Source organism: Theobroma cacao, chromosome 3 (assembly GCF_053813885.1).
Source record: "Theobroma cacao isolate CCN51 chromosome 3, ASM5381388v1, whole genome shotgun sequence".
Taxonomy (NCBI): Eukaryota; Viridiplantae; Streptophyta; class Magnoliopsida; order Malvales; family Malvaceae; genus Theobroma; species Theobroma cacao.
The window spans coordinates 39135535-39161067 of record NC_142641.1 but is presented as its reverse complement, the minus strand read 5'-3'; the positions used below and the strand labels follow the sequence as shown (position 1 = coordinate 39161067).

Here is a 25533-nt window from a genome sequence, read left to right as displayed (position 1 = left end):
TCCTGAAATTTCTTTCTTCTTGGTTATATTACCACCAGAAATTTCATAATCTTCATAAAAGTTGATGATTGAACCCAACACCACTGGAAAAAAAAATCTGAAATATGCTAAATTATCGATAACGATACATTGTTTTATTATTACTGTTTTTCCTCTTAATTCTAGTACGAAAGAAGTACCATACGTGAAATTAACCAAGCTTTAATGCAAGAATACATTCTGGCTCTGGTTTGTATTAAGTATGAAAGAATATCCTTTCTTGGACTGCTTACTTTTGCATTTCCCAAAATTTCTTCTCCCATTCCTCTACTTGCTTTATTGAATTTTCCTTTTTACTAAGCAAGGCATAAAGAGATGCTGGATCGTAAGGTGGAGGCATGGTGCATGGGCTTGTAACGGAGGGACCCTTCACCATCGATTCCATCATGAACTTCTTCTGCAATCCTTCCGCCGGACAAGCCATTGTTTCTGAACAGAGCTCAACGGCTTTTCTAGGTACGGTGGGCTTATATCTCAAGAGTTTAGCATACTCATTTAAGAGATGAAACATATAATCATACACGTAGTCCATCTTCAACCCCTCTTTAATAAACTCGCTTGCCGCCTTTCCTATGGCCTGCGCCTGATCAAACAAATCAGGGAAGCCTGTTAGAAAATGAAGTAACACAAAAATAATTCGGATCATTTCAAATTTTTGAGAGAATTATATAAGTTGTAGTTTTGCATTTCTCATGTAATCTGACAAGTGACAATTATGGAACTTGAACCCTGCTACAGCTCTCAGATTAGCGAGCAAGAACATCCCATGTTATGAAGGCAGAGAACAAGGTGCTTTAATAGAATATACAACCAAACAAGATTACCTCTTGCTGATGGCCGTTGCCCCAGTCAACAGCATGCTTAATAGATCTGCACTTGTCATCGTCCTTAATGGGCCAATAATGATGCATTGGCTCCAAACTTCTGGTGAAAAAATCATAGTAGCGAGGTTTTACAAGTAAGGTAAGAGAATCACAAGCAAGAATGTATTTTTCACTGACAGACCATGCCGACCCTTCAATGTAGATCTTGAACCTACAAGAATATGCATTCAGATAGAAAAAAGTTCAAGAAACATTTCGAAAGAAAGAATGCAAATTTATATAAATAAATAAATGTTGAAAAAACTTGATCTTTAACCTGTGTATGCATTGGTTTGCCAGGTCTGACTGCTTGTACCCTTGCTGTGATTCTCGCGCCCAATCCTGCAAATGGTTTCCTAGTATTAGAATAACTGCAGAGGGATTCCTACCATATACGGCGTAAGGGTAGTGAGCAAATATATCGTCCAATGAAATTAAAGTGAACCATAGGAATAATGATCACCTGGGCATAGACACGAGCACCCCAGTCCTGTTTATCTGAAACGTTGCATTTAAGGAGGTCTTGCCTCGTGGTAGCAACATTGGGATTCCCTTTCCAGTAAGCATGAGGTTCCCTTCCTTCCCATCCCATTCTTTTGTTGCCTTCCATTAGGTCATTTAACAAGGGCACCCATGGCTTTATGTTGATCTCAGGCCTGATATACCGTGATAATGTATTCTATGTAAAAAGTTGCCTCTTCAACTAAAAGAACAAAAGAAAAGGAAACATGTTTTTTCTATAAAAAGGACATTTATTTCATTTTGCAAGGAAAAAGAAAGTTAAAAGGGTCTAACCATCCCCAGAAGGACCAGTCCGGGAAAACGATGTCTAGCGTTTCGTCATCCTTGCAGTAACGAAACAAGGGAGGTGGGGTCGTGGCATTGGGCCCACCATAGTCGCTTGTTTTGATGACTGGCCAGTCAACACAATCAAACATAAGATCCAAATCGGGCACTTTTCCTGGATACCTCCTTAACAATTGTAGGATCCCCCACAGCGTAAAAACATCTCTTGTCTGAAACGACCTTCGATATCTCTGCACGTAAGCCCTCCCGTTTACCACAACCAATCTGAAATTAGCCGTTTTCTCGGCTCTCTTCAGCATGTCCATAGTGATCCCCGTGTAGGCCCACGGCCTTAGATCCTCGTGGATCCAACGGAAGTAATCTGGACACATGGCATTTAATGAACTGTCTGGTTCTTCCTCGCTGGCTGTCGGGTAGTTCGTGGGGCAGGCTCGTGTGAGGTTACGTGCAGTGCAGTTAAGTGGGATATCTCTTTGCTGTCGGGGCTTTTTGGGGTTTCCCTTGCTTGTTCTTGTACTTAGCATGGGCTTTTGAGCCAAGCTGCCCAAAAAAGTCTGCAACGCGGCGGCGCACAATTAGAAAAAAAAAAAAGGTTAGTGACCCACAGTAATCCCCACCACTGCGGCAACACTTGGTCGAGCAAATTCAATTTTTTAGCAATGTGTTCTTCACTAACATCAATGCTGAAATTCAATCTACTTCTATTTATTTAACTGATATTCCCATCAGATTCCAGAAGATCTTTAGGAAAAATATATTTCTACAAGGAATTGAAAGTGATGTTTTCGGTTTTCCATTAATCATCATGTGTAAATAAATTCACAAATACAATACGTTACTTTTTTGTATTGAAAATGGTCAAAATATTTCATACAAAAAATTAACCTACAAGTCAGTGAATCAGAAACGGTTTCCCCTTCCACAGTTCTTCCTTTCATAGTAATTGAATAAAAGTGTTCACATTTAACCTGTAGACGATTAATGCTAACCACAAAAACATGCTTTTGTCTTTTTCTTTTTCTCAACATTTATGTGGCTAAAAATATTAAGCCAAAGTATCGGAAAAAGCCACTTGTCATGCAAAAGGCCAAGGCAGAATTTTGAAAATTAGGTTTGGGTGGAGAGGTGTTGGTAAGGTCATATGAAAGTAGGACACCTAGAAAAGGGCTCCCATTGCTGCACGTGAAAGTAATCAAACCATAACACGCGTCGCCATTGAAATGGCCAAATCCTTTTTCTCGATGAAGTTTGGAACCGACACCTAAGCCGCTGCCTACGCCTTCAAATCTTTCTTCACACTTAATTATACTATTTTTTGCTTGAATCAAGGCTTTCGCCAAACAATGAAAAAGAAGAAGAAGAAGACTATTGCCTACTTGTTAACTGCGCATCTGGCTACCTGAGGCACGTCGTTTTTACTTTGTTTGCTTCTACATGAGACAAAGAGTTTTCTAGGTAACATAAACTCGTATTCTAATGCGCGAATAGAGGGGGGTCAATTTCGTGCTAAACAAAAGAATGCAGGAAACTTCTTATGGTAGTGAAAATATTAAATTTATTTCTCGGGATACTTACAGTGGTGTCGAGCAAGTGCGTGGAGAACGCGCCGACGAGTAGGACGATGAAGACAACGAATATAGCTGAGGATCTAGCTGAAGATTTCGCGAAAGGCCGCCAGATCGTTTCCGTGAATTGGCTGAAGAGCCCCGATCCATTCCCCTGTTGCATGTTGTTTTCTCTCATGTTGATATTCATCTCTAATTTCTATCTACCTCTGTTGCAAGACTCCTAGCTAGTAGTTAGCTACCCTTGTCTAGTCTCTGTGAAGACCAACAGTACTGGCCGCAAATTCGAAGATTTCATCAAATGGGGTATCTCAGTTTCGGAGCAGTTTGGGAGTTTTTTGGTGCAAAATTGGCAGCAGAGGAGAAAAGTCCATGAACCTGGAAGGTGTTCCGGGGGGGTTGTGATTGAGTTTCTCAGCGCTGATGTACTTGGAGAAATACGAGGGAACAGAAACTGATGTAATGTCTGTTGTAGTTGTAGGGGAGAATGAAGGTCTTTCAGTGGAAACGTGCCATGCTTTGGCTAATTATGTCAGCAAAAAGAGGTGAGTAAAAAGGTTAACGTTGTAGGAATCCTTTGGTACATATACTCAGATAAAGGAAAAAGAGGAAAGAAATGAAGAAAGAAGAGAAAAGATAAGGATCCTAATGTTTCTGAAAGGTAGCAACCAGGAAAGAAAGAGATTCAAAGAAATAATTTTGATTGGAAGGTAGAAAGGCAACAGGGGGAGAAAAACAAGAATAAAAAAGGTATAACCAGACAGGTGGACTCTCGTGTGAAAGGAACTACCTCCTGTTTTTACTATTTCACGATTTTTTAGGGTCGGAAACAATATGCTGTAAGAATAAAGGACCAAAGAGATTTTTTCATTTTTTCCCCATGCTGGCCAGTGAAGAGAAATTGAAAGAACAAAAGGACAAAAGTAAAAGCCGAGTGTTGCAGCAAGCATTGCCCTCTCTCAGCGGTTTCTAACGGTAATTCAGTGGCTCACAAATCAGACGTACATTATCTTTGGCCCTTTCCGTGTCGGTCTGGCTATTGTTTTCAACATATTCACAAGTCAGATTAATCTCTCTCTGCCCTATATATTGTGAACAAAAAAAATTAAATCCGCTAATACCCAATCATCACTTATTCAGTTTCCAGCTGCGACTCTAATGGCAAGTCAGTGTAGCTAAATTTTCATGATTACACAATCGAATATTAATACACATAACGTGAATAATTTTATGAAAATGAATCAGAAGTGGCCATCAAATTAATTAACTATGCTATCATAAAGTTTCCATAACACTACTCGAGGTATTTGATAATTAGCACAGCAACTCATTAATCAACGATTTGATCAACAATTTGTTAATAATTAGAAAAACAATAATTTTTTTATACAAAAAATAGTGTAAGAAGTAGACCTGCCATATACATTGCAGATTCTCTACGGAATTTTCTGTATTAATTGCACTAGTACTTTGAGTCACACCCTAGGTTATTAATTTATTCACGAAAGCCAAAAAGACCAGGCGCAAATACTGTTGGCCCGATGTTCATTTTATTGCTCGTGTACACTATATATTTTGAAGGATGTAAAAGCTTATATTGACTATCCTTATTGCTCCTTTGTTGCTTTGGGTTCGCTAACGACAAAAGTTCATGGCATAAAATTTTCCATTGCAAGATGGTGCTTGTAATTATCAAGTGTTCCAACACTAATCTCCCAAAAGCTTTCTTTTCTTTTCTTTTTCTTCCTTTTTTGTCTTATTTTTACTTTTAATTGGCATGCCTAAGAAAGTGGAAGCAGCTGCCAGCTGGAGCGCAGAGTTCTGAAAAATGAAAAGAAAATTCTCAAGGTTTTCAGGCTCAATGGCTCGAACCAGCCTAGCGAGATCCTCTTCCTGAATATTCATCCAATCTTCCCCGAGGGACACTGAGAGTTATTCATGGGCCCGAGTTTAAATCTCGTTTTTGCCCAGCTTTTGTTAGGTTGCGGACCAAGTCTATGTATATACGTTCATATTTTACATTGCTCAAGTCCGGCCCATGACCAAGTTGGTGGTACCCAATATCTTGAAAAAGAAAGGGTAAAACAAAGTGGTTGCACCCTATCTCCCCGAGCAACCGAAAGCGTGGGCCTCAGATTGTTTGGATATCCCACACTGGGTTTGACTTCTGGTTTTACTAAAGCCTATAGCTAGCTGTAAGCTGTCAGATTTAGCTAAATTTACTCAACCGAACATTGGGATTAAGATGGGACCTTTGTGTCAGGGCTAATGATTATTTTGGGTGATACCTTAACGAAATTTTGGGGATTTGGGAGGAAGGGAGAACCAAATACGCCTAGAAAAGGTTTTATTTGTACTATTTCGGAACATTTTTGTCTGATGAGTTGCATAACACTACTAAGGCACTGAGCTTGCAGCATATTAAAGTGGTAATAAAAAATATATCCCACGTCAGTTAACTTGAGTCAAAAACTTAGGTTACACGTTTACGTTTTAACAAACAGAAAAGAGAACATAATCCTACGTTTTTGAATGTTTTTGCAATAGGTTGGATGGTCAGCATGAAAGCCTTTTTCCCTCGAAAAACATTATAAGCATGATGATTATGCTCCAAACAAGCCTAACAAATTATACCATAAGTTTCCTTTTTTTCATTTCTGAAGAGACAGAAGAGACTGATATGTTTTTGTATCTTTCTTCATGTCAACGTCTAATAGGTTGCAGCTTTCTAAGAGAATATATATCATTGGATGTGTTCTTCCCATGAGGAGGTATTTGCCTAAGCAAATTCATATACAACATTCACCGTCCTTCATTGATATCTACCTTCAAAAACTTTAGATAACTGATCCAACGGTCACAAATCTCATCAGCTTTAGATCATAAGGCCCACCTATCTGTAGAAGAAAAAAAGTGACAAATAAAAAAACATTAAGCATGGGATGTGATAGGACCAGGGGTCATAGGAGTTACAGAGTACACAGAGTTGCATTTTGACTACAGCTTGTCCAGTTGGTAGTTTATGTCACAGCATATCTTTGTGTTATCAAAACGCTTTTCTTTTGTTGGTAACAAAGCAGATTCAGTTCTTCACTCAAGGAATTTAGCTTTTGCAGCGTCAAGCCTGATTCAGTAAAGCCGACATGGTTTTTCTGTTAGTTTCTGCTTTGCGTGTGCACTGTAAACAGAGTTACAGACCAACACAACAGGCGCTAAAGAAAAAAATTACTCTCCTTCAGAGCGCGTCTCGAACTTTGAAACTTGGTACTTCACTTTTTGTAAAAATCATAATAAATTATTAGAATAACTACTCATTCAAGAAAACAATACAAAATGTGAAAGGCAAATTGTGGAGAGTGGAAGAATTTTAAAGAAAACAGCTCGGGACAATTGAACTAAGAAATTTGAATGGAGACATAGTTAATAAGTACATGGGGTCCTAACCAAATGGGGGCATCATATTTGTTTTTTGCCCTTGATTTGTGAGTGTCCTTAATCATTTCATAGTGAGCGTGGCATTTTACATTGGCATTGGCATTGAAAGAGAGAGAGAAAGTCACGCTTTCCCAATCCCACGCGTGAACCGTCTCTCATGCCCTCGAAATTCAAAACCCAAGGCTCCTTCCTCTCAGAGACCTTAAAAACCCAGACTCAGCTCCCTGCCTTGCACTTGGAAACGTAGAGCTCTTGTTTTTCTTCACTAGACCGCTCCCTGGTATCTATCACAATTGCCATCTCTCATCTTGAAAGCTTATACAACTATGTCTGCAGTGAGTTTTCTCCGTCTCTATCTTTCTCTCTCACGAGCACAGTCGAAGCTACACAATGGAAATAGAAATGTAGAAATAAAATTCTGAGATATATTATAAATATATATTGCAGATGCTGGAGGTCAGAGTTCCAAACCTGGATTGTGAGGGCTGTGTTTCCAAGTTAAAGAAAGCTCTCTTCAAGCTCAAAGGTACGTTTTACATTTTATCAATTAAGGTACTTTTATTAGATCCTATTACCACCTTAGTGCCTTTGGGCAAGGCAGAGAAGAAAAAGGAAATCAGGACGAGCAATGCCATGTCTTGCGCCTAATAGCCTATCCATTGATATTGCCTTCGTTTATCTTTTATTAATTCTAGCTAGCTAAGCAGTGAGTCAATGGACGCGCTGAGTTCTATAAGCACGTCCATGACTAGAACCACAATTATTACTTAGATAAGAAACCTTGGCAGAGATGCATTCGTGAAGTACGGAGCGTATTCCGGCTAACTGCTACATGGTGCTTGATTGGTTGCTCATGGTGGAAATAGCTAAATGCTCTACGAGCTTAGATACTTGAGGAAGGCCAAGTTCTAGCTTATTCGGGTTTTTAGTCCTTTTCCTTTTGAGTAGAATATCTAAATACATCCATTGCATTATATAGTCTCTATTTGACTTACTTTTTTTTAATTTATTTATCTTTTAAAAGTAAAAATCAAGTCAAATAAAATTTTTTGAGAAATTTTTAAAAAAAGTAATTTTTTTTAAAAATAAGATTTTTTTAAAAAAAGTAATTTTTTTTAAAAATAAGATTTTTTTAAAAAAATAATTTTTTAAAAAAACTTAAAAGAAAAACTCCGAGAGTAACTTTCTTTTATTTTCTTTTAAAAATACGTCAATTTTTTAGAAATACTTCTCTTTCTCAATCAATCTTCTTTTCCTCTCATTCCTTTTACAAATCACCATTCTCCAATACAAAATATGATTTCCCTCTCCTCTACCTCTCTACGAAAATTACTAAAAAAATAGAAGAACTAATAATAGAATAACAAAATTTAAAATTTTTTTGCTCTTACAAAAATTAAGGAAAAAAAAACTTAAAATTCAAAGTTACATTCACATGCTATTTAAAGGTTTTCTCTTTTCTTCATCAAAAAATCTAATTCTATTACTATTACACAAGTTTGAAAGTTATTTTATTTTTTTATAAATTTTTTTATTTTAATATTTAAAATCGTATGTAAACTCGAATAAAATTTATTTCATTTTGATTTATTAAGTGATTTAAAATGACATGAATACCTTTTATATAATTTTAATTAAAATTAAAACTTATATAATTTAATTTATTAAATAATTTTAATTTAATTTTAAAAATTATTATTTTTCATAATAATTTCATTATAACTTTTAAGTTAAAAAAAAAAAAAAAAAGACCAAACAATCTCATAATCTCCTCCCTCTTTGGAAAAATGAGCCATATCTGGTAATGACGGGAAGAATGGGCTTTCTCCAGTTGTACCAGTCTCTCTCTTAACACGTAGATAGTTGAAGATTTAGACTCAAAATTATGTGGATAGCCCAACCAGGACTTGCACTGTGCTCTGCTTTAGTAACTGGGCTTTCATGTGTATCTTTTAGGGGTTGAAGAAGTGGAAGTAGAAATGGAGATCCAGAAAATCACAGTCCGAGGCTATGCCCTGGAGGAAAAGAAGGTGCTCAAAGCTATTAAACGCGCGGGGAAAGCAGCAGAACCGTGGCCATTTCCAGGATACTCCCACTACGCCTCATTTTACAAGTACCCAACCTATATAGTGAACCATTACTATGACTCTTACAAAAATGAAGCTTCCAACGGTGTTCATACTTTCTTCCAAACCCCAGCTGTTTACTCGGTTGCCGTGGCGTCTGATGAGGCCGTTGCTTCACTTTTCAGCGACGACAATCCACATGCTTGCTCTATCATGTGAACATATGCGGCTTTTTTTTTCTTCTCTTTTATTTATCTCCCTTCAATTTTGTTTGGAAAGACTTGTGTTCAATTCAATTTTGCTTTGAGTTCGGCTTGCCTACCAGTGTATGCAACTATTGGTTAAAAAATATGAACGTAGGTGGAATGTTATGGCTTACTACGGCTATTAGCGTATCTATTGCACTTCAGTTTGAAGCCTCGTGCAAATATAATGTAGTAAAAGATGGCAATTGAACGAGTTCAACCAGTCGAGCTATTTTGAATACAATTCATTAACTTTCCAAACTTAACTCGTTTGGGAATACTTCAACAGTTACTTTTACCAATTAAATCAGGTTAACTTTTACTACTTGTTGATTAAGAAGATGGGTGGGATTGGATGGAGACGATAGGCCTGGTCGGTCAGTGGAGATATTCAAAACTCATCCTCACTTTAATTAATTGTTGGTCGTTTTAAGGAAAAGAAAGTCGACGGTTACTTTTTCAACGGGAGAATCTTGCAAAGGACTACAACAGAAGCCGCCCCTTTCCAAGGGATGACCTGCCCAAGTTGTCCACAACCCACTTTTTTGCTTCATTCACCAGTAACTGAAAAGACTCGAGAAGAAAAGTTGAATGATAAATAGAAAGGGCTAAACCAATTTGCGGACCATGCAATGTATATAACCCAACAAATTGATTCAATTAGCAAATGAAAGCAATTAAAGGCAAAGCTTCTGGTCCACAACCACAGTCTAGATTTAATGACTTCTTTGAAAAAGACTTTCCATTGTCAATAGAACTTTAACTGTTGATGATAAGGTTTAATCTTCTTTGAGAAATAGTTCTAAATTTGGCACTGTGAGTTTAGAGGCAATGAATTTGCCACCCATCTGATTTTCAGAGGGGTTAAGAAAAAGAAAAAAAAATGTCAATCAGGTGGCTGAAAATGCTCCATCAAGCCAGTATAAGTTTTATCAAATGACAAAATTCGCCATGTGGCCAGGAACTGTACATAATAATGATCCATTTGAAGGATGTGACTAATCATACACAAAAGGCCCCTATAATCAGACTGACAACCTCCTCAAAATTTTCAGCCTTTATAAAGGCTACTTGTGCTAAATTTTTCTTTTCATTTTCCCTATTTGCTCAAGCCTTCTCATTTTTTCTTATCACCAAAATGGCTCAGGTGACTTTCTCTTTGCTCCTTATGACTTTCATATTGATGTTCTTCTTCTTCTTTTTTTTGTTGTTCTCTCTTTCTCATGTTTAGTTCTTTTAGCAGAAGGTGGTCCTCAAAGTTCTAACTATGACCGATGTCAAGACCAAGCAAAAAGCCATAGAAGCTGCTGCAGATATCTATGGTATTTTATTGTACTCTGTAATTTGCTTGCATTATAAAGATTTGTCGACTTAATCTTTATCAAAATTCAGATCTTGATTTGTCGTTTATTAAGTCTCTGGTAATGGGGTGTTGCTCTAAACTTTTTAACAATTCCAAGGTCATCTTAGTCTAATACTAAAAACTTTTTGGATCTCTGCTTGCCCTTTTATGCGTACTGGTATGTACTATCACGAATCAGAGGCATTAGAGCAGATCATATGCAAATTTTATTCTTTTTTCTCTTTTTAATTTCTGGCAAGTTGGTTTATATGAAGATTATGACTGACAGGAGTTGATTCAATCGCGGCGGATCTAAAGGATCAGAAGCTGACAGTGGTAGGACAGATGGATGCAGTGGCAGTGGTGAAGAAGTTGAAGAAAGTAGGCAAAGTGGACATAATATCAGTTGGACCTGCCAAAGAAGAGAAGAAAGAAGAAAAGAAAGAGGAAAAGAAAGAGGAGAAAAAAGAGGAGAAGAAAGAAGAGAAGAAAGAGGAAAAGAAGGAAGAAAAGAAGGAAGAGAAAAAATGAAAAAAGCATCTCAGCAAGCAAAACATGATTCCTTCTCCTTCACCTTCCCCTTTGTATGTTTTTATAGAAATAAGCTTTTGAAAATTTGCAGGAGGTATAATAGCTTGAAGTGCCTGTCTGCAAAAGTTAATTCAAGCACAATGAGCAATGTGAAAGGGGTTTTGGTTTGGTGGAGGTACTATCTCAGCACAAGAATAATTAGACGGTTGATTGTTAGATAGATAATGTAATTCCAGCTTCAAAGCAAGATTAGTTTATGCAGATTTGAGTCATGAGAGATTCGCCGGTTTTGTCTTATTGACCAAATTAAATTTATACAAAGAAAGAGGTTTGGCTGCACGAGTTTCCTCCTCCTATTTGTTCAAGGGTCATTTTCCATGGACGAAAAAGGGCCGTGCAGTCTAATTACGGCAACATGTTCTCTAGAAAAGAATTAATTAGTCAATAGCATCATGCTCATAGCCGTAACGCCTATTCTTAAAAGCTTAGTTTAGGTGAGCCTCGACTCCGTAATGCGTAATGTTTAATACTAACTAGTATGTACATTACGTGTAGCTACATCATGCTGATGCGTGATGGGAACCGGCATCATCTTGAGAACGATTCAGGTAAAAACAAGAATTAAAGTTAAATTGCCACCATTAATTTACAGCTCAAGCAATTAACAAGGTCAGGTTGGGTGTAGAATTCCATAGCCGCCTTTAAAGTAGTAAAAAATACTAGGACTGAATCACCAGGTGGAAGCCTTAGCAGCATAAGTTCAGAGAACTAGCGGCTCATTAACAAGAGAATCAGAGCAGTCTGGTGGGTTGACGAGTATTCAGATGTTCACTTTTTTTATGCATGCTATCTACCAGTAGGTGGTAGAAAAGTATAATTATATTTTCTTTTCCTTGGTCTTGTAAGGCTTTCAAGTTTGTATACAAAGGGCGCACTCAGAGGCGGAGGACAGGGACGCTAGTGGGGCCTCACCCCTTAACAATTTTAAAATTTTTTTAACTTACTTAGTTTTATATTTTTAAAATCTTATAATTTCGTCTTCACAAAAATTTAATACATTTTAATTTTTTTAAAATTTTATAATTTTACTCTTATAATAATATTTTATTTGATGAAATGTTTCACAATAATTAATTAATAATTAATTTTAATATACTTAAAATTAAAATAAAATTATTCCCAACCTCACTTTTCCAAAACCTAACAATCAACTCCTTTTTTCTCTTTCTTTTTCTTACATCTTTGTACCTTTAAAATGATTTCAAATCATTTGATATTGAAAATATTTACAATCTTACAAATGAATATTACCGTAATGATAAAATACATTTAAGTTATTAATTAGATCTATTCACACTTAACATTCTTTATAATCAAGCTTTAAAAAATGTACTACAATTTCAAAGTTATCTCAAGTGTTTAAAATGATGAGAATATAAAAAATTTACTTCCTTGTTGATAGATTAATTTAACTTGTCTTGACTCTTTTAATTTTCATTGTAAATTCAAAATATGCATTTTTTATTATGAAAATTATTAAAAACGAAATTCATAATAAAATGTTAGATGATTTTTTTATAAATTCGTTAATCATTCTCATTTAAAAGAAAACCATTTGAAGCTTTGACATTGATTCACAATGTCAATAGATACCTTCAACTTTATTAAAAATGATTTAACTCAATTAAAAATGTCCAACCTTAGTATATAATAGGTATTAAAAAATATATTTATTTTGTACTTAACACGTAATGAAAATTATGTATAAGTTTTACATAAATTTTTTCTATTTAAATTACTTCATATTTTTGATAAACATTATACTTCTAATATGATTGTTTTATAACGAAATTCTCTCTCCGCCACTTAATGCACTTACGTCCATGCACTGGTTTTCAACCGTAAAATACATGAAATGGCAGACTGCTTAGCTGTCTTGTTTACGCCTGCAACATTGGCACATAAGTGACAGTGACGACCCTGATGTTCTAACCATAACCCAGCGAGTATTGAACACTGGAGGAATAAGGATTCCACTTCATATGTTCTCAATCCTGTAACATAGCACATCATCATCCACAAGAAACAATGGTATGCCTCCGCTACAGGAGAAGTTGCTACATCGAAAATCCAAACTTAGCTGCATATTATAGCATGAACACGTCTTAATATTTCTGCCACTGTCAGGCCTCAGCAGGGTGAAAAGGACTAAAATAAATGACCAGCTAATGGGAGACAGAGCATAAAAGATTATTCCTTGAAAACGCTAGCAATATATGAACCTTTAAGCAGGTTCCTAGAAGAAGCTTACCAAGTCACTGGAAGTCAACTACAAGGAGGTATCTTCAATCTTCTCTAAGTCAGAGCTTGAAACTGGAGGATACAGCAGTGAATTAGAAGATTCCCAATACTTATCATAATGTAGATAATTGCAGAAAGGCATCAAGCATTAATCTGTAGTCCTAGGAATGGGATACAGATTCAAAAAGCAGTAATTATGGTGGAAGCCTGAAGGTCATCATTTCTCTTCAACATAGCCACAAAAAATCTCCTTCCTTGTGGCAATACCCGAGCTTGAAGACTAAAAACTTATTCAAGTGAGACCTTCCACACTCCTCGTGAAGGATGGGAATGACATATCATAGCAAAACTGAAGCCAATATCTTCCACAAGGGATCAATGGGCACGTTCCACTTAACCCTACAAGAAACAATCACTCAATACTAGCCGGAGATCTCATTCTATCTTCTGTCAGGTCATTTAACTCATTCACCTTTGTATGCTGCATTAAATCTAACACAAGCCAAACTGGAATTCAGCAAGAACGTCGCCAAGGACAGCAGCCTTGTAAGCTTAGAGGCACTGCAAAAATTATGAATGGAATGAGAACCAGACAGGCTGCCATTGAGCTGATCCATAATGACACAGAATCTGTAATGGAATGATAGGAACAGCATAGACTAAAATTCTTCAGTGACACGTGGAATATTGAATACCTGCATGACGAGAAAATGGACGAGCACAATATCATTTTATTGCCCTCTTCCCAGTGCCAATGGAAACAACATTCTCTACATTCTATATGAAAATCATCCTTTCCTCCTTTTCAGTCCCACACAATTTCTGAGGAAAAATGAGAGACGGTCCTTGACTATGAACAACATGATAATTAACACAATTGCAGGTGCTTACATTTGACCCAGATACATATCAAGGAAGGGGTATAACAAACTCAAGTAGAAACATTATCACCTTAATGGGATTAGTGCGCAGCTCATCGCCAATGGCACCACGATCACCAACCAACAATCCACTTCCTTTTGACTCTTGGGAAAACAGAATGCTGCTTTTCTCCTGTTAGGAGAGACTGTAGTTTTAGGGGATAGAGAGTACATCAGTCTTCCTCAAAAAACTTCAGCTCCTATATTTTCCCTTTCATGCTTTTCAGAACTAACAATCAATTATTAACTGATATTTAGTCCTCCAAGTCAATACCTACACAATCACACCCATAAAGGTAAAAAGACTTGTACACATTAATTTTTATTATGCCAAATCCCTGGCTTAAATAGGCGCCCAAGAGGAGTTGAGATTATTAGTTAATCAAACTTACAAAAAATAAAAGTCAAAAACAATAAAATAACAAGAATGACTCTGGGGGAAAAAACAAGAGCACATAGAAAACAAATGCCAACTGAAGGTAGGTGGATATATAAAGTATGTTGGCAGCATCTAGGATAGCTTTCACATTTTAGTGAAAGTACATAACTCAAATTTTCAACTCTCAATCCAGATCCTAGATTCTCACAATTTCCAGTCCTGGAAGTTAGATTAGAATAAAATTCAACAATTCATTCCAAGAAAGACATTTAAGAAAATTTAATTGCACATTGAAGCCAACTGAACACAGGGGGAGAAAGGAAGGGAAAAGATAAATTAATTTGGCTTTCTATTGAGTTTCAATAAGATTGAATACCAAAATATGACAAGGGAAAGAAGAATGTGCATACTTTATCCTTTCTACTCGCTTCTCCCTTGACATCTATTAAAGGCAGCAGATATGTGGCACTGACATACCTGAATCATCGAGTATACTGGCAATTAAGTTACAGTTAACAATCTTTATATTGTACAATCTCCTGCTTCAGCATCTTCTAAATCTTTTGATCTTTGAGAGTAGATGAACATATTGCCCCTTCTCCACCATGTTTTTTATTACTTCACGAGCTTCAGAAAGCCTTCCAGCATTCCGCAAATGACTCACTAGGGTACTATACACAACAAAATTTGGGTTACATCCCCTAGCTTCCATTTCCTTAAGTATGGAGCATGCCTCCTCAAACTTTCCGGCCATACAATAACCACGAATCATCGAATTGTATGTAAATACATTGGGAAGTTGTCCATTGGCAATCATCTCATCAAACATTTCTTGAGCTTTATCAAGCTCCCCAGCCACAATGAATCCCGTAATGATTACAGTGTAGCAAACCACATCTGGCATGCATCCAATCTTTATCATTTCATCGAAAAAATACTTGCAAGCATCCAAGTTTCCAGCACGACTTAGGCCATCAATCAATGTTGTGAAATGAAGAACACCTGGGTTTAATCCCACTTCTTTCATGTGATTCAAAAGATTAACTGCTGCTAGTGGCTTATCCCCTTTGCCAAGAACATGGAGAAGAATGTTATACGTATGAAAATCAGGGGAAAATCCACTTCTACCCATTTCATCAAGTAATCTGTGAAATTGATCCAACTTACCCAATCGGTATTCTGCACACATAAGAATATTGTACGTTAGAGTATCTGGGGCAAGACCCTCGGCTAACATCTGCTGGTAGACCCACTCAATCAGCTTGTACTGGTTCACAACAAGAAGTGTATGCAGAATGGCATTATACGAATGCTTAAATGGCCTATAATTGAATGTCTTTGACTTGATGAACCTCTCCACAACTTTCCTAGCCAAGCCTGCCTCTCCACACGTGCATATCAAAATGTTAAATGTCCTTGCTGTTGTAGGGTACCCATTCTCGATCATCTCATCTACTAGTCTCCACATTGCCTTGTATTCCTCACACTCTGCAAATATCTTCATTATCAAATGATACGAGTTTGTAGTATGCCTATAAGTTTCTTGCTGACCAGACCACACGAAAAACTTGTACCCTAGTTTTGCACACCTGGTCTTATTCGCATAATTTATGTTCTTCAAAATTCCCACAAGGACTTCTCTCACAAGAAACCCTGAAACCCTCATCTGCATTTCACTAAGAGCTGCTTTTGCATCAAATCCCGGCCCATCTTGTTGTAAAACCTCAAGAATTCTCCTAGCATCGTCCCTCCCGCTCTTGAAAAATCCATGCCTGGTTGGTAAACGGCCCACCGAGCCGCTTGCATACGCCCCAAAATTATCGTGATTTCCATCAAAAACAGAGTCAAAACTGGAACCCTTATACATTCTCTTCAAGGGTTCCTCCGAATAATAAAACTCACTATCGATTTTATCCCTATCAAAACCACCATCGCATAATTTTCTGGATACAATGATAATATAACAAGATTTATAAACATTCCTCGTACCAAATAGAGCTATAGAATTCATTTTTACTACCTATAAAGCATCGGGGAATCCCCATTATTTTCGAGTCCTTGAAATACCCAACAAATCCAAGAACCCCGCAAGCAGATTGGAATATCTAAACAAGGGGAGCTCGAAAAACTTTGTGCTATCGAGTTGAGAAATTCCCATTAAGCTGAGAATACCCAATTGCATAATAGCGGTTTATTGGGATAGGAGATGCTCATCGAATAGATACACTTTCGTTGTGAACAAATTGGAATCCCATAGCGAATGAAAGAACGAAGACTTACCTGGGATTAAGCCGGTTGACGGGGAGATTATAGAAAATTTTCGAGTTGGCTAAAGTCTTTCCCCGGGGGTTTTGCAGGTGTAAGAGTAAAGGACAACTGAGAAAACTGAAGAAGTGAGAAGCAACAACAGATATATACGAATGCGAGGGATTAAGGAGTGCAATCTGGCTTTACTAGGAAACGGCGTGTTTCTATGACCTTCTACTTCTAGTCTCTAATCTTGACTGCCTAGTCATCAGAATTGTGTTTTTTTTTTCTTTGTAATATATACTAGAGTGGTCCCCGCTTTACGTGGGTGTATTTTTAATACAAAATAATTTTAAATTACATAATATCATAAATAAAATAATAATAGCAAAAAGAGAGTAATTTTAATTTAGAAAAATTATAAATAATAATAATAATAAATTAAAAATAATTATTTTAAAAATTTTCTCCCATGTCTTATTAAGTAAAATTTTTTATTTAAATAATTTTTAATTTTTAAAAACATTTGATTTTTTATACTTTAATATATGTTAATATTAATATAATTATATTTTGTTAATTACGATGATTCTAATAGTGAAATTAAATTAAAATTAAGAAAATTTAATATATTGAAAGTCATTATTCATAAGCTACATAATTTATATAGGTAGTCAAATAAAAAAAGTTACATAATTTATATAATAAAATTATTAAAATAAAATGACTATTTTTTGAAAGTCAAAATAAAATGAATATTAATTACGCATATTAAAATTTTCTTAATTTTAATGATAAAATTTTGTAAATTATATCTTCAATTTTAATTACTACTTTTTTATCTTATGCCTTTGTAATTATTTAGAATTAATCCACTAAAAATAATTTTGCTATCCCCCAATAATTTTAGTAAGTCATTATTAACTTTATTCAATTAATTATTTTATTTTTTATTACTTATCAAAAAAATAATTTCATTTGTTTATTCTGTTCTCTTTTTTAAAGTAATTTTATAAATTTAATTCATGCATAAAAAAAAATTACATAAATAAAATAAATTGAGTAAGCCTAAAACTAAATCAGTATGGATTTGGGTGAATCCGACTCACCTCTTTTTTTTATTTTTTCTTATCCATAAAATGACAATATTGTTTCAATTTAAAGAAAAACACCAATGAAGTGATGTTCTTTGTGCATATGTTTTATTCATATGTTGTGCAACGTTATGCAAATTAAGACCCGCAAACAAAATATTACTGTACCCTTGGACCTTGCAGCATTTGCAGAAACAGTGGTCCATATCTATTTAAATAATATTGGTGATCTGGTATATACCAAAATGCTCCATCTTTTCATCTAGATTTAAACTTAAGCATAAGCAATTTTTTCCTTCTTTTTTTATATCTAATATAGAATATAATTATTCTATTTTTGTAATTAACTCTATCTAATTATACATATACAGAAAGAATGACAAGAAATATGCTTTCTCCAAAATTATAATAATAAATAAAAGAGGGAGTGACATGATTAAAAATACATGAGATCCTAGAGTTCAATCTCTTCCAATCCCCGTTGGTCAGGGGGCTTAACATGATTCTTCTCCTTTTAAACCATTTCAATTGTAAGTCTATTTCCACTTATCATGAACTCTTACTCATCGAATCTCTACTCCTTTATGGTGACATAGTCGAATCTAGAAGCAGTTTTAGATCTTCTTTTTATATATGTTATAGATAATATATATATATATTTACATATGGATCACCTGCTGCTAACAAATATAAGCTTCAAGCCCAACAATTTAAAGACTCGTCATATGAACTTAACTTTGTTAAATTAAAAAAAAGAGATGTTGAACATTCGAAACAAGTTAATTTGCAAAGGAAATTCCATAGCTAAAATTTGATTTGATTGTCATTTGAAAGATGGTATTACTAGTTATTTTTTAAATTATTAATCTATCTATTTTGTATAAAATTAAAAAAACTAGACCAATAATCTACTATTTTGTCACTTATTGTATTAATTTGGTTTCGAATAAAATATTGATATCAGATTTTAGTAAATATTTAATAACTTATTTAATTCAGTAAATACAAGATAGAAATATAAATTGAGTCTAATCTCAAATATATATATATATATATATTTGAGAATAAATATACATATAATTTAATGTCATTAAAGTTTAATTTTATTACCCTTCATTTGTTGTGTTTTTTTTTTTTACTTTCTAGTTTTTGAAACACATTAATGTCATTGTTATTAACTTGTTAAAAAGAAATTACTATCTATTTGAATTTAAAATCTTAATTTGGAAATGCCATCTCTAAACTTCAAAAGAGAACCAAAATGATGTGCCTCTTCCTACAAGAAAACAGGTATTCTATGGGTGTAACTGTGCAAATAATGGGTACTTAATACGAAAACAAACTTATTTTCCTTTCTTGATTGAGGATCTTTCTTCCTGTAATTGTTCAAATATATGTCTTTCAACCAATGATTTTAATGCATTAGTTAACCAAATCTTTCATATCTAATTATCGTATCATCTCAATTAAGTGACCTGTGATCATGAACTTTATTGCACATATTCCTGCATGACAACGTGTTTTTAACTTTTTATTCATTACCCGTAAGTTTCAAGTTCAACTTCAAAGTCTTTGGGCCAAAACTTGGGCTTACCAGGTTGAGTCTAAACTCCAAACCACCGAAAAGAAAAGCTGAATTGCCAGAGAATATATAGGTGAAGGAGAGGAAAAGATACACTCCTCCCGTTTTCTCCGTGTCGTGCCAGAAGCTGTTAGTAGGGACAAAATCCAAAGAATCTAATCAACAGACGGCCAACAAAGTATACGCCCTCCCTCCGCCAAAATAGAAAAGCCAAAGGTTAGCAAGGCGTTCCCAGTTCCAAGTCTTAACCAAGGCCTAAGCATATATTTTTTGTTCCTTGGTTTCAAGTTTCAAGCCATACGCCGTCCCTTCAAGTCCAAATACAAAGAAGTTTAAACTCTAAAGAACACAAAAAAAAAGATCTGTTTCTTAGTGAAACAAAGTAAAACAATGTTTTGCTGACAAAGCCTGGAATTTGTTGTACTATCTTTTTTTCAAAGCCACTGCTACTTAAGCCTGGAGTTCTTAATCAGAATTTCACCGCTATATATATGAAGATCGTTGCAGATTTGTTTATTGTAGCAATTATTTATATATACCACACTGGAAGCACACGTGTCTCAGTCTAAACAGCAATTAAACACACGTGAAGCTAAGGCCACAGACCCATAGCTACACAGACAGAATGATAGTAGTACTGTACAGGATTCACTTTTATTACAAAAACATGCTCGCCACGCAGGGGTAAAGACCATTGTACCAGCTTTGTAATTTCTTGAAGAATCAATTGCCCGACTCCTGAAGTCTTCGCTCGCCGGTAGAACTCGAAAAACCTTCATTACCTGATACAGGGAGGAGAAAAAAAATCAACAAATTAGCAAGAAACTACATCATGAGATTCTAAGCCCATTCTGTCAGATTAATTAAATAAGTCGCATAGATGGTTACCATATGAGGAACCATGTGCCTGTTGAATTCCCGGTGACTCTTCACCTTTACCAAACCATGAACCAACAGCGCCTTTAAGCTTATCCACAACGCCCGTAGTGGGACTGTTCACGGAGCCTGAACCTGCCCTTTCGTCTCTCTCATCCCCTGTGCCCAACCGCCTTGACACCTCCACTGACTCTATCACCTTTTCCCTTGGCCTTGTTTCCTTCTCAGGATCCTCCTTTCGTTTATGCAAAGCATCTGTAATGACTTCTGACAGCGCCCTATCTTCGTCACCAGGCCTCAATTTTTCCGCAATATAGCCCTTCATTGACACTCCTTCATCCTGCTCTTCAACCTCAGTATGAACTTCGCTGGCAGTCCCAGTGCCAGGGCCATGTAGTTTTGATACAACGGTACTTCCCACCTCCGCAACTTTCTCGTACACTGGACTTAGTTTTTCAGTGACAGCTACGGCCATTTTCTTTCCATAATCTACTGCTGATGCTAGCTTGGTTGCGCCTTGACCTTCATGCGATTCATTTGCAGGTGTTTGATCTTTTTCACCATATCCAAGCTTTGAAGCTACCGTGTCTTTGGCCGACTCTGCTTTACCTGCAATAGCAGAGGTGGCAGATGATATTTTCTCAGAGTAACTGGTCAGGTTTGACTGTTTATCAGATGGGATGTTATGTACGTGCTCTTCAGGTTTTGTAGTCTCCATGGTTTCTGAGACAAGTGGGGATTTTTCCGGGGTTTTGATGGGTATTGCGGGAGTTGGTTCAGGAGAGAATTGATCATGGCTTCCCATGGGGAAGGTTAGTTTTGATGACCTATGATGAGTTCCAGGTGGTAAGTTCTGCTCTCTTCCTGTATTTTGCTCGTCATAGATTTTCATTTTATCTAAGGAATGAAGAATTGGAGTTATCCCTGTTGCTTCTCCACCTGTTACATATGTTAGAACAAATAATTTGTTCAGTTCAAGTGCAATACAATTTAATAAATCTCTAATATAACAACACTTTTAATTAAGCCAATCTCTTGATGAATTTTCTGAATTATAATTGACTGCTAAAAGAAGAATGATGGAAGCTAATGCGCAAGTAATAAACTGATGTCTTTAGCCTAAAATGGTTTAACCTTTTCCAGTTGGATCTGTGACTTTGGACTGATAATTTGTAGTAGTATAAGCATGAGGAGTGTCCTCTGGAGCAGCAGGGTCCTCCTCCAACCCTTTTGGTCCTTGCAAATTAACTTTTGGTTGCCCGGGATATTCCTCTTGCCCATGAAGAAATGTCCTAGTTGGATTAGCATCTTTGCTCTGATGAGAAGTACGAGGCATAGGTGTGTTTTGCGGCGCTAGAGGTTCTTCAACCGTGACAGTTGTCTTCAAAGAGTTAACCCTTGGTTGTTCTGTCGCCAGCGCCTTCAGGCCAGGAACAGAACTCATCGCTGGATCATTATAGTATTTGGTCTTGTCGTTTCCAGAATAGAAAGTTTCAGAGCTGTCTCTTGGTGCTAGAGGATCGGGACGCAAGGCTTTTGACATCCCGTATGTAATTCCAGCATGGCTCAAGTCTTTCTGTTGTCCAGAGACAATTACTCTAGCAGCGGCAGACTCGTACACTTCAAAAATGACAAAACAGAAAAGTTAGAGGCACTTTCCCCTAATCACTAATAAAAATTGCAATATTTGTATATAGTATCTTTCCGTTGTTCTCATTTTGACCGGAAGGAATGCTTGTGGAGCAATGATTAAAAGATTACCAATTTAAGAACATTTGATTAAAATTTCTTGAAATAAAATTAGCCATCATATTTGTTTGCCAATTTGTACTACATGGACAAAATATAAAGAAACGGGGGAAGGGTGATGCATTAAAGCAGTAGGCAACATACTTGGTGGCCTATGAACTTCTGGATCATCAACAATTTCTTCTTTATCGTCGTCTCCCCCGTCCAGGTCATGATCATCAGGGATATGCCCCTCATGGTACTGATGACCATGATCATCATGGTCATGGTTGTGACCATGCCCATGTTTTGTGATCGTGTCCTTTATCTTCTTTGCCTTTGCCTTAACCTTCTTCAAAACTGATTTCTTCTCATGGTGATGCTTGTCTTCCCCTTCTCCAGAAAAAGGTAAAAAAGGTTAGAATGCATTTACATTTAGATAAAAGCAGAGAAATACAAGTATCCTTTGCTTGTCAAGGTGAAGTTACAAGACTTGAAGGACTTGAAGTTTTCTCTCACCGTGGTGGTGCCCAATAATGTTGGGATCATGCTTCTGGTTGTAGCCACGAGGATAGGCTGTTTGAGTATCCATTATCAGAATTAACAGTGATTTGCAGAGAAGAGAAACTGCTCGACCGTCACCTTTAAACGAACAAATTACAGAAAACAGAGCACAGATCTCGAATTTTTATAGAGAGGGCCAGAACGCATGGTTTTGCCACCTTTGCATGGCGGTGGCGCTATAAGATTAGCACACGTAATACCACCGTCAGGCCTCCATTTCCTGCCACGTAACTCCTGTTTGCAAGTACGCGTGGCATTAATTTCGTTTTATGCTATGAAATAATCATCTTAACATTAGCATGCGCGTTAAAACGACGAACTGCTTGGGCTTGTATAAGTACGGTGAGTGCCTAACTGCTTTCAAGGGAGAAGGGTCCAATAAGTAAAGTTGAGCAAAACCAATTTAGATACTATTTGGGTAAACGGTTCAGTATAATTGATTTATTGAATCAATTGTTTCAAAATGTTTGGTTTAATTGATATTTTGATTGATTCTCGATTTTAAAATTTTTAGATCAATTCATCCAAAAAACTAAACTAATTTTTATATATATTAAGAAGAATTGATAGTAAACTTAATTAATAATATATTTAAAATATATTAGGGTATTATATGTACATATATAAATCATAATCATAATAATTTAATATTAGTTATATGTATTTGTTTATAAATCTGTATTAACGTGAAATTACAAGTTATATATTTTAAATGATATAATTTATATATTAATATTATAATATATGATATTAAATATCCTACATATTAATATGTTCTAATTATTACACTTTAGTAATATTTCGTAATATAAAATGTTATGAATATATATATATATATATAATTGTATAAGTATATTATATACACGTATATTTAATTTATACATAAACATTATTATAATTTATAATAAACTTTATTTATATGATTACATTTAATAACTTTATTAGTTATCATCTTAGATTTTATAACATATTGTTTATAATTAGTTATTATTTGTACAAACTTTGATATAAAACAATATAACATCTAAGTTATGTCCCTAATTTCATATATATATATAAAATAAAATCATATATTATATATACATAAATTTAATTTATACAAAACCATGATTATAAACTTATAATAGACTTTATTTATATGATTACACTTCATAACTTTATTAGTTATCACCTTAGATTTTATAACATATTGTTTATAATTAATTATTATTTATACAAACTTTGATATAAAATATTTTAACTTATAATTTGTATCATTAATTATATATATAATAAAATAATATATTATATATACATATATTTAATTTATACATAAGTATTACTACAACTTATAAACTTTATTTATGTGATTACACTTAATAAGTTTATTAGCTATCACTTTAGATTTTATAATATATTGTTTATAATTAGTTATTATTTATACAAATTTTGATATAAAATATTATAACATATAAGTTATATCATTAATTTCATATATATATAATTATTGATGAAGTTTATAAATTTTAATATTATAATTTGTAAAAAAATAGTGATAAATTTTTTATCTATTGGTCCAAAATTGGACCAATCAAATCAATTTTATATTTAATTGATTTGATATTATTTTATATTTGATCAATTTTGATCGATTTTTTAAAAATAATTAATCTATTTGATATTTTTAAGTACGATAAATCAAACTACTCAATTCACTTATTTACTCACCTCTATCAGTAAAGAGTAAGTGTCTGGTGTGGAAGGGTACATGCGTATCCGACACATATATTCCTATAGCATCAATCTGTATCGCTGATCTAATGGGTGCGTGTTGCTGTTGGATTCGGCAACATATACCCCTACTCTGCAATTACAGGAGATACTTTTACGACCACGACACCTCCTGTTCATAAAAGCACCTGAATTTTTAGCCTTGGATATGGACTCCTGTCGCCTGTCTCCCGACTTCTGACCTCTTTATATGTTTCTGGAACCTGGGGCTGGTAGTGCATTGTCATCTATTACACTTCATTAAAAAATGCCAGCCCTCGTTATAATTATTTATAAAAATGAATTTATTATTTATTATCCATATATCTTATTATAAAACGTATTTTGCAACAAGTACATACTCAACAATTGTTATATATACTTTCGCAATATTATCATTTGCATACCTTAGAACAGATTACCAAATAAAACCTTTTGTTGCATAGATATTACTTTTCACGACAAGAGTATACGTTAAAATTATTGCAAATGCTTTTGTGACATTTTGCAGTATTATATAAAATTTTTGTTGTAATTATCAAATTTATCATAATGAGATTATGATGATTTTAATATATTAAATGTGCTTGACACATTTTTGTAGTGTGTTAGATTTCATGTTGATAGTAATTAAAACTTAAAATCAAGTGAGGAGCATAATTTAATCGCTATTGTGGTGTACATATATTTGCTTCTAGATGATATTTATTTTTTTTAAAAAGATATTAATTTGAATATCCAATCTTTGACATTAATTTCAAATTAACATTTTAACAAGTAGTAAGTGACAACTCTATACATATGCATATTATGATGCTGTATGCTTGTTGTAGTTTGATGAGTTATTTAATACATACTAGAATGATTAATTTGACCTTCCTTTTAACTAAAAAAGAAAAACACTAATTCAATAAATTTCTTATTTAGTGGAATTGTTAATTAACACTGTGCATCAAATACTCATCAATATCTAAACCAAATTTTAGATATGGTCCAAACTAAAGTAAAATTAAAAAAAGTGTACCATAAAGAATAGTTCATACATAAAAGATTACAATAATATTAAAATAAATTTTAATATTAAAATTTAATACATAATAAATTTTAAATAAAATATGAATATATTATAAAATAACTTTGTTATTCTAATAATTAAAAATCTGTTGTAACGGATATAATATTGAAAGCCTGGACCCAAGG

The 25533-nt window shown here is 34.7% G+C and overlaps 5 protein-coding genes across 14 annotated transcripts; 2 read left to right on the top strand and 3 right to left on the bottom strand.

Moving 5' to 3' along the window:
- Window positions 1–88: 88 nt before the first annotated feature.
- On the bottom strand, window positions 89–4130 carry LOC18605564 (uncharacterized). The gene is made up of 6 exons (XM_007038630.3): window positions 3285–4130; window positions 1698–2263; window positions 1366–1558; window positions 1180–1244; window positions 864–1074; window positions 89–622 (listed from the first exon to the last, which is right to left on the bottom strand). Exons 1-6 carry the CDS (start codon window positions 3462–3464, stop codon window positions 269–271), a joined length of 1569 nt encoding a protein of 522 aa, XP_007038692.3. The 5' UTR covers window positions 3465–4130; the 3' UTR covers window positions 89–268.
- Window positions 4131–6903: 2773 nt separating this feature from the next.
- LOC18605563 (Heavy metal transport/detoxification superfamily protein) lies at window positions 6904–9153 on the top strand. The gene is made up of 3 exons (XM_007038629.3): window positions 6904–7044; window positions 7157–7235; window positions 8666–9153. The coding sequence occupies exons 1-3, from the start codon at window positions 7036–7038 to the stop codon at window positions 8992–8994; spliced, it is 417 nt and encodes a 138-aa protein (XP_007038691.1). The 5' UTR covers window positions 6904–7035; the 3' UTR covers window positions 8995–9153.
- Window positions 9154–10020: 867 nt separating this feature from the next.
- Window positions 10021–11165, top strand: LOC18605562 (Copper transport protein family). Its single transcript, XM_007038628.3, has 3 exons — window positions 10021–10167; window positions 10264–10342; window positions 10652–11165. The coding sequence occupies exons 1-3, from the start codon at window positions 10159–10161 to the stop codon at window positions 10891–10893; spliced, it is 330 nt and encodes a 109-aa protein (XP_007038690.2). The 5' UTR covers window positions 10021–10158; the 3' UTR covers window positions 10894–11165.
- Window positions 11166–12610: 1445 nt separating this feature from the next.
- LOC18605561 (pentatricopeptide repeat-containing protein At3g60050-like) lies at window positions 12611–16956 on the bottom strand. Of its 10 annotated transcripts, none has more exons than XM_088804819.1 (4): window positions 14904–16935; window positions 14146–14260; window positions 13890–14016; window positions 12611–13755 (listed from the first exon to the last, which is right to left on the bottom strand). In XM_088804819.1, exon 1 carries the CDS (start codon window positions 16502–16504, stop codon window positions 15038–15040), a length of 1467 nt encoding a protein of 488 aa, XP_088660945.1. In that variant the 5' UTR covers window positions 16505–16935; the 3' UTR covers window positions 12611–13755; window positions 13890–14016; window positions 14146–14260; window positions 14904–15037. The 10 variants fall into 10 exon arrangements, 9 of the variants coding, with proteins under 9 accessions (XP_088660945.1, XP_088660947.1, XP_088660946.1 ...); XM_088804821.1 differs by having other exon boundaries at window positions 13890–14044; window positions 14971–16935; XM_088804820.1 differs by having other exon boundaries at window positions 14971–16935.
- Window positions 16957–19924: 2968 nt separating this feature from the next.
- Window positions 19925–22665, bottom strand: LOC18605560 (low-temperature-induced 65 kDa protein-like). Its single transcript, XM_007038626.3, has 5 exons — window positions 22540–22665; window positions 22186–22413; window positions 21427–21912; window positions 20305–21231; window positions 19925–20198 (listed from the first exon to the last, which is right to left on the bottom strand). Exons 1-5 carry the CDS (start codon window positions 22610–22612, stop codon window positions 20140–20142), a joined length of 1773 nt encoding a protein of 590 aa, XP_007038688.3. The 5' UTR covers window positions 22613–22665; the 3' UTR covers window positions 19925–20139.
- Between the last annotated feature and the right edge of the window lie 2868 nt (window positions 22666–25533).

Bases quoted from the DNA above. Each gene is read 5' to 3' on its own strand.
- LOC18605564 (XM_007038630.3), bottom strand. From the start codon at position 3,464: ATGAATATCAACATGAGAGAAAACAACATGCAACAGGGGAATGGATCG. The intron at 1,245-1,365 runs GTGATCATTATT...AACCATTTGCAG, and splicing joins GTGCTCGTGTCTATGCCCAG to GATTGGGCGCGAGAATCACA. The intron at 623-863 runs GTAATCTTGTTT...TTGTTTGATCAG, and splicing joins GCAACGGCCATCAGCAAGAG to GCGCAGGCCATAGGAAAGGC.
- LOC18605563 (XM_007038629.3), top strand. The intron at 7,236-8,665 runs GTACGTTTTACA...TGTATCTTTTAG, and splicing joins AGCTCTCTTCAAGCTCAAAG to GGGTTGAAGAAGTGGAAGTA.
- LOC18605562 (XM_007038628.3), top strand. The intron at 10,343-10,651 runs GTATTTTATTGT...TATGACTGACAG, and splicing joins AGCTGCTGCAGATATCTATG to GAGTTGATTCAATCGCGGCG.
- LOC18605561 (XM_088804818.1), bottom strand. From the start codon at position 16,504: ATGAATTCTATAGCTCTATTTGGTACGAGGAATGTTTATAAATCTTGT.
- LOC18605560 (XM_007038626.3), bottom strand. From the start codon at position 22,612: ATGGATACTCAAACAGCCTATCCTCGTGGCTACAACCAGAAGCATGAT. The intron at 22,414-22,539 runs GTGAGAGAAAAC...TTTCTGGAGAAG, and splicing joins CATTATTGGGCACCACCACG to GGGAAGACAAGCATCACCAT. The intron at 21,232-21,426 runs GTTAAACCATTT...CATATGTAACAG, and splicing joins CACAGATCCAACTGGAAAAG to GTGGAGAAGCAACAGGGATA.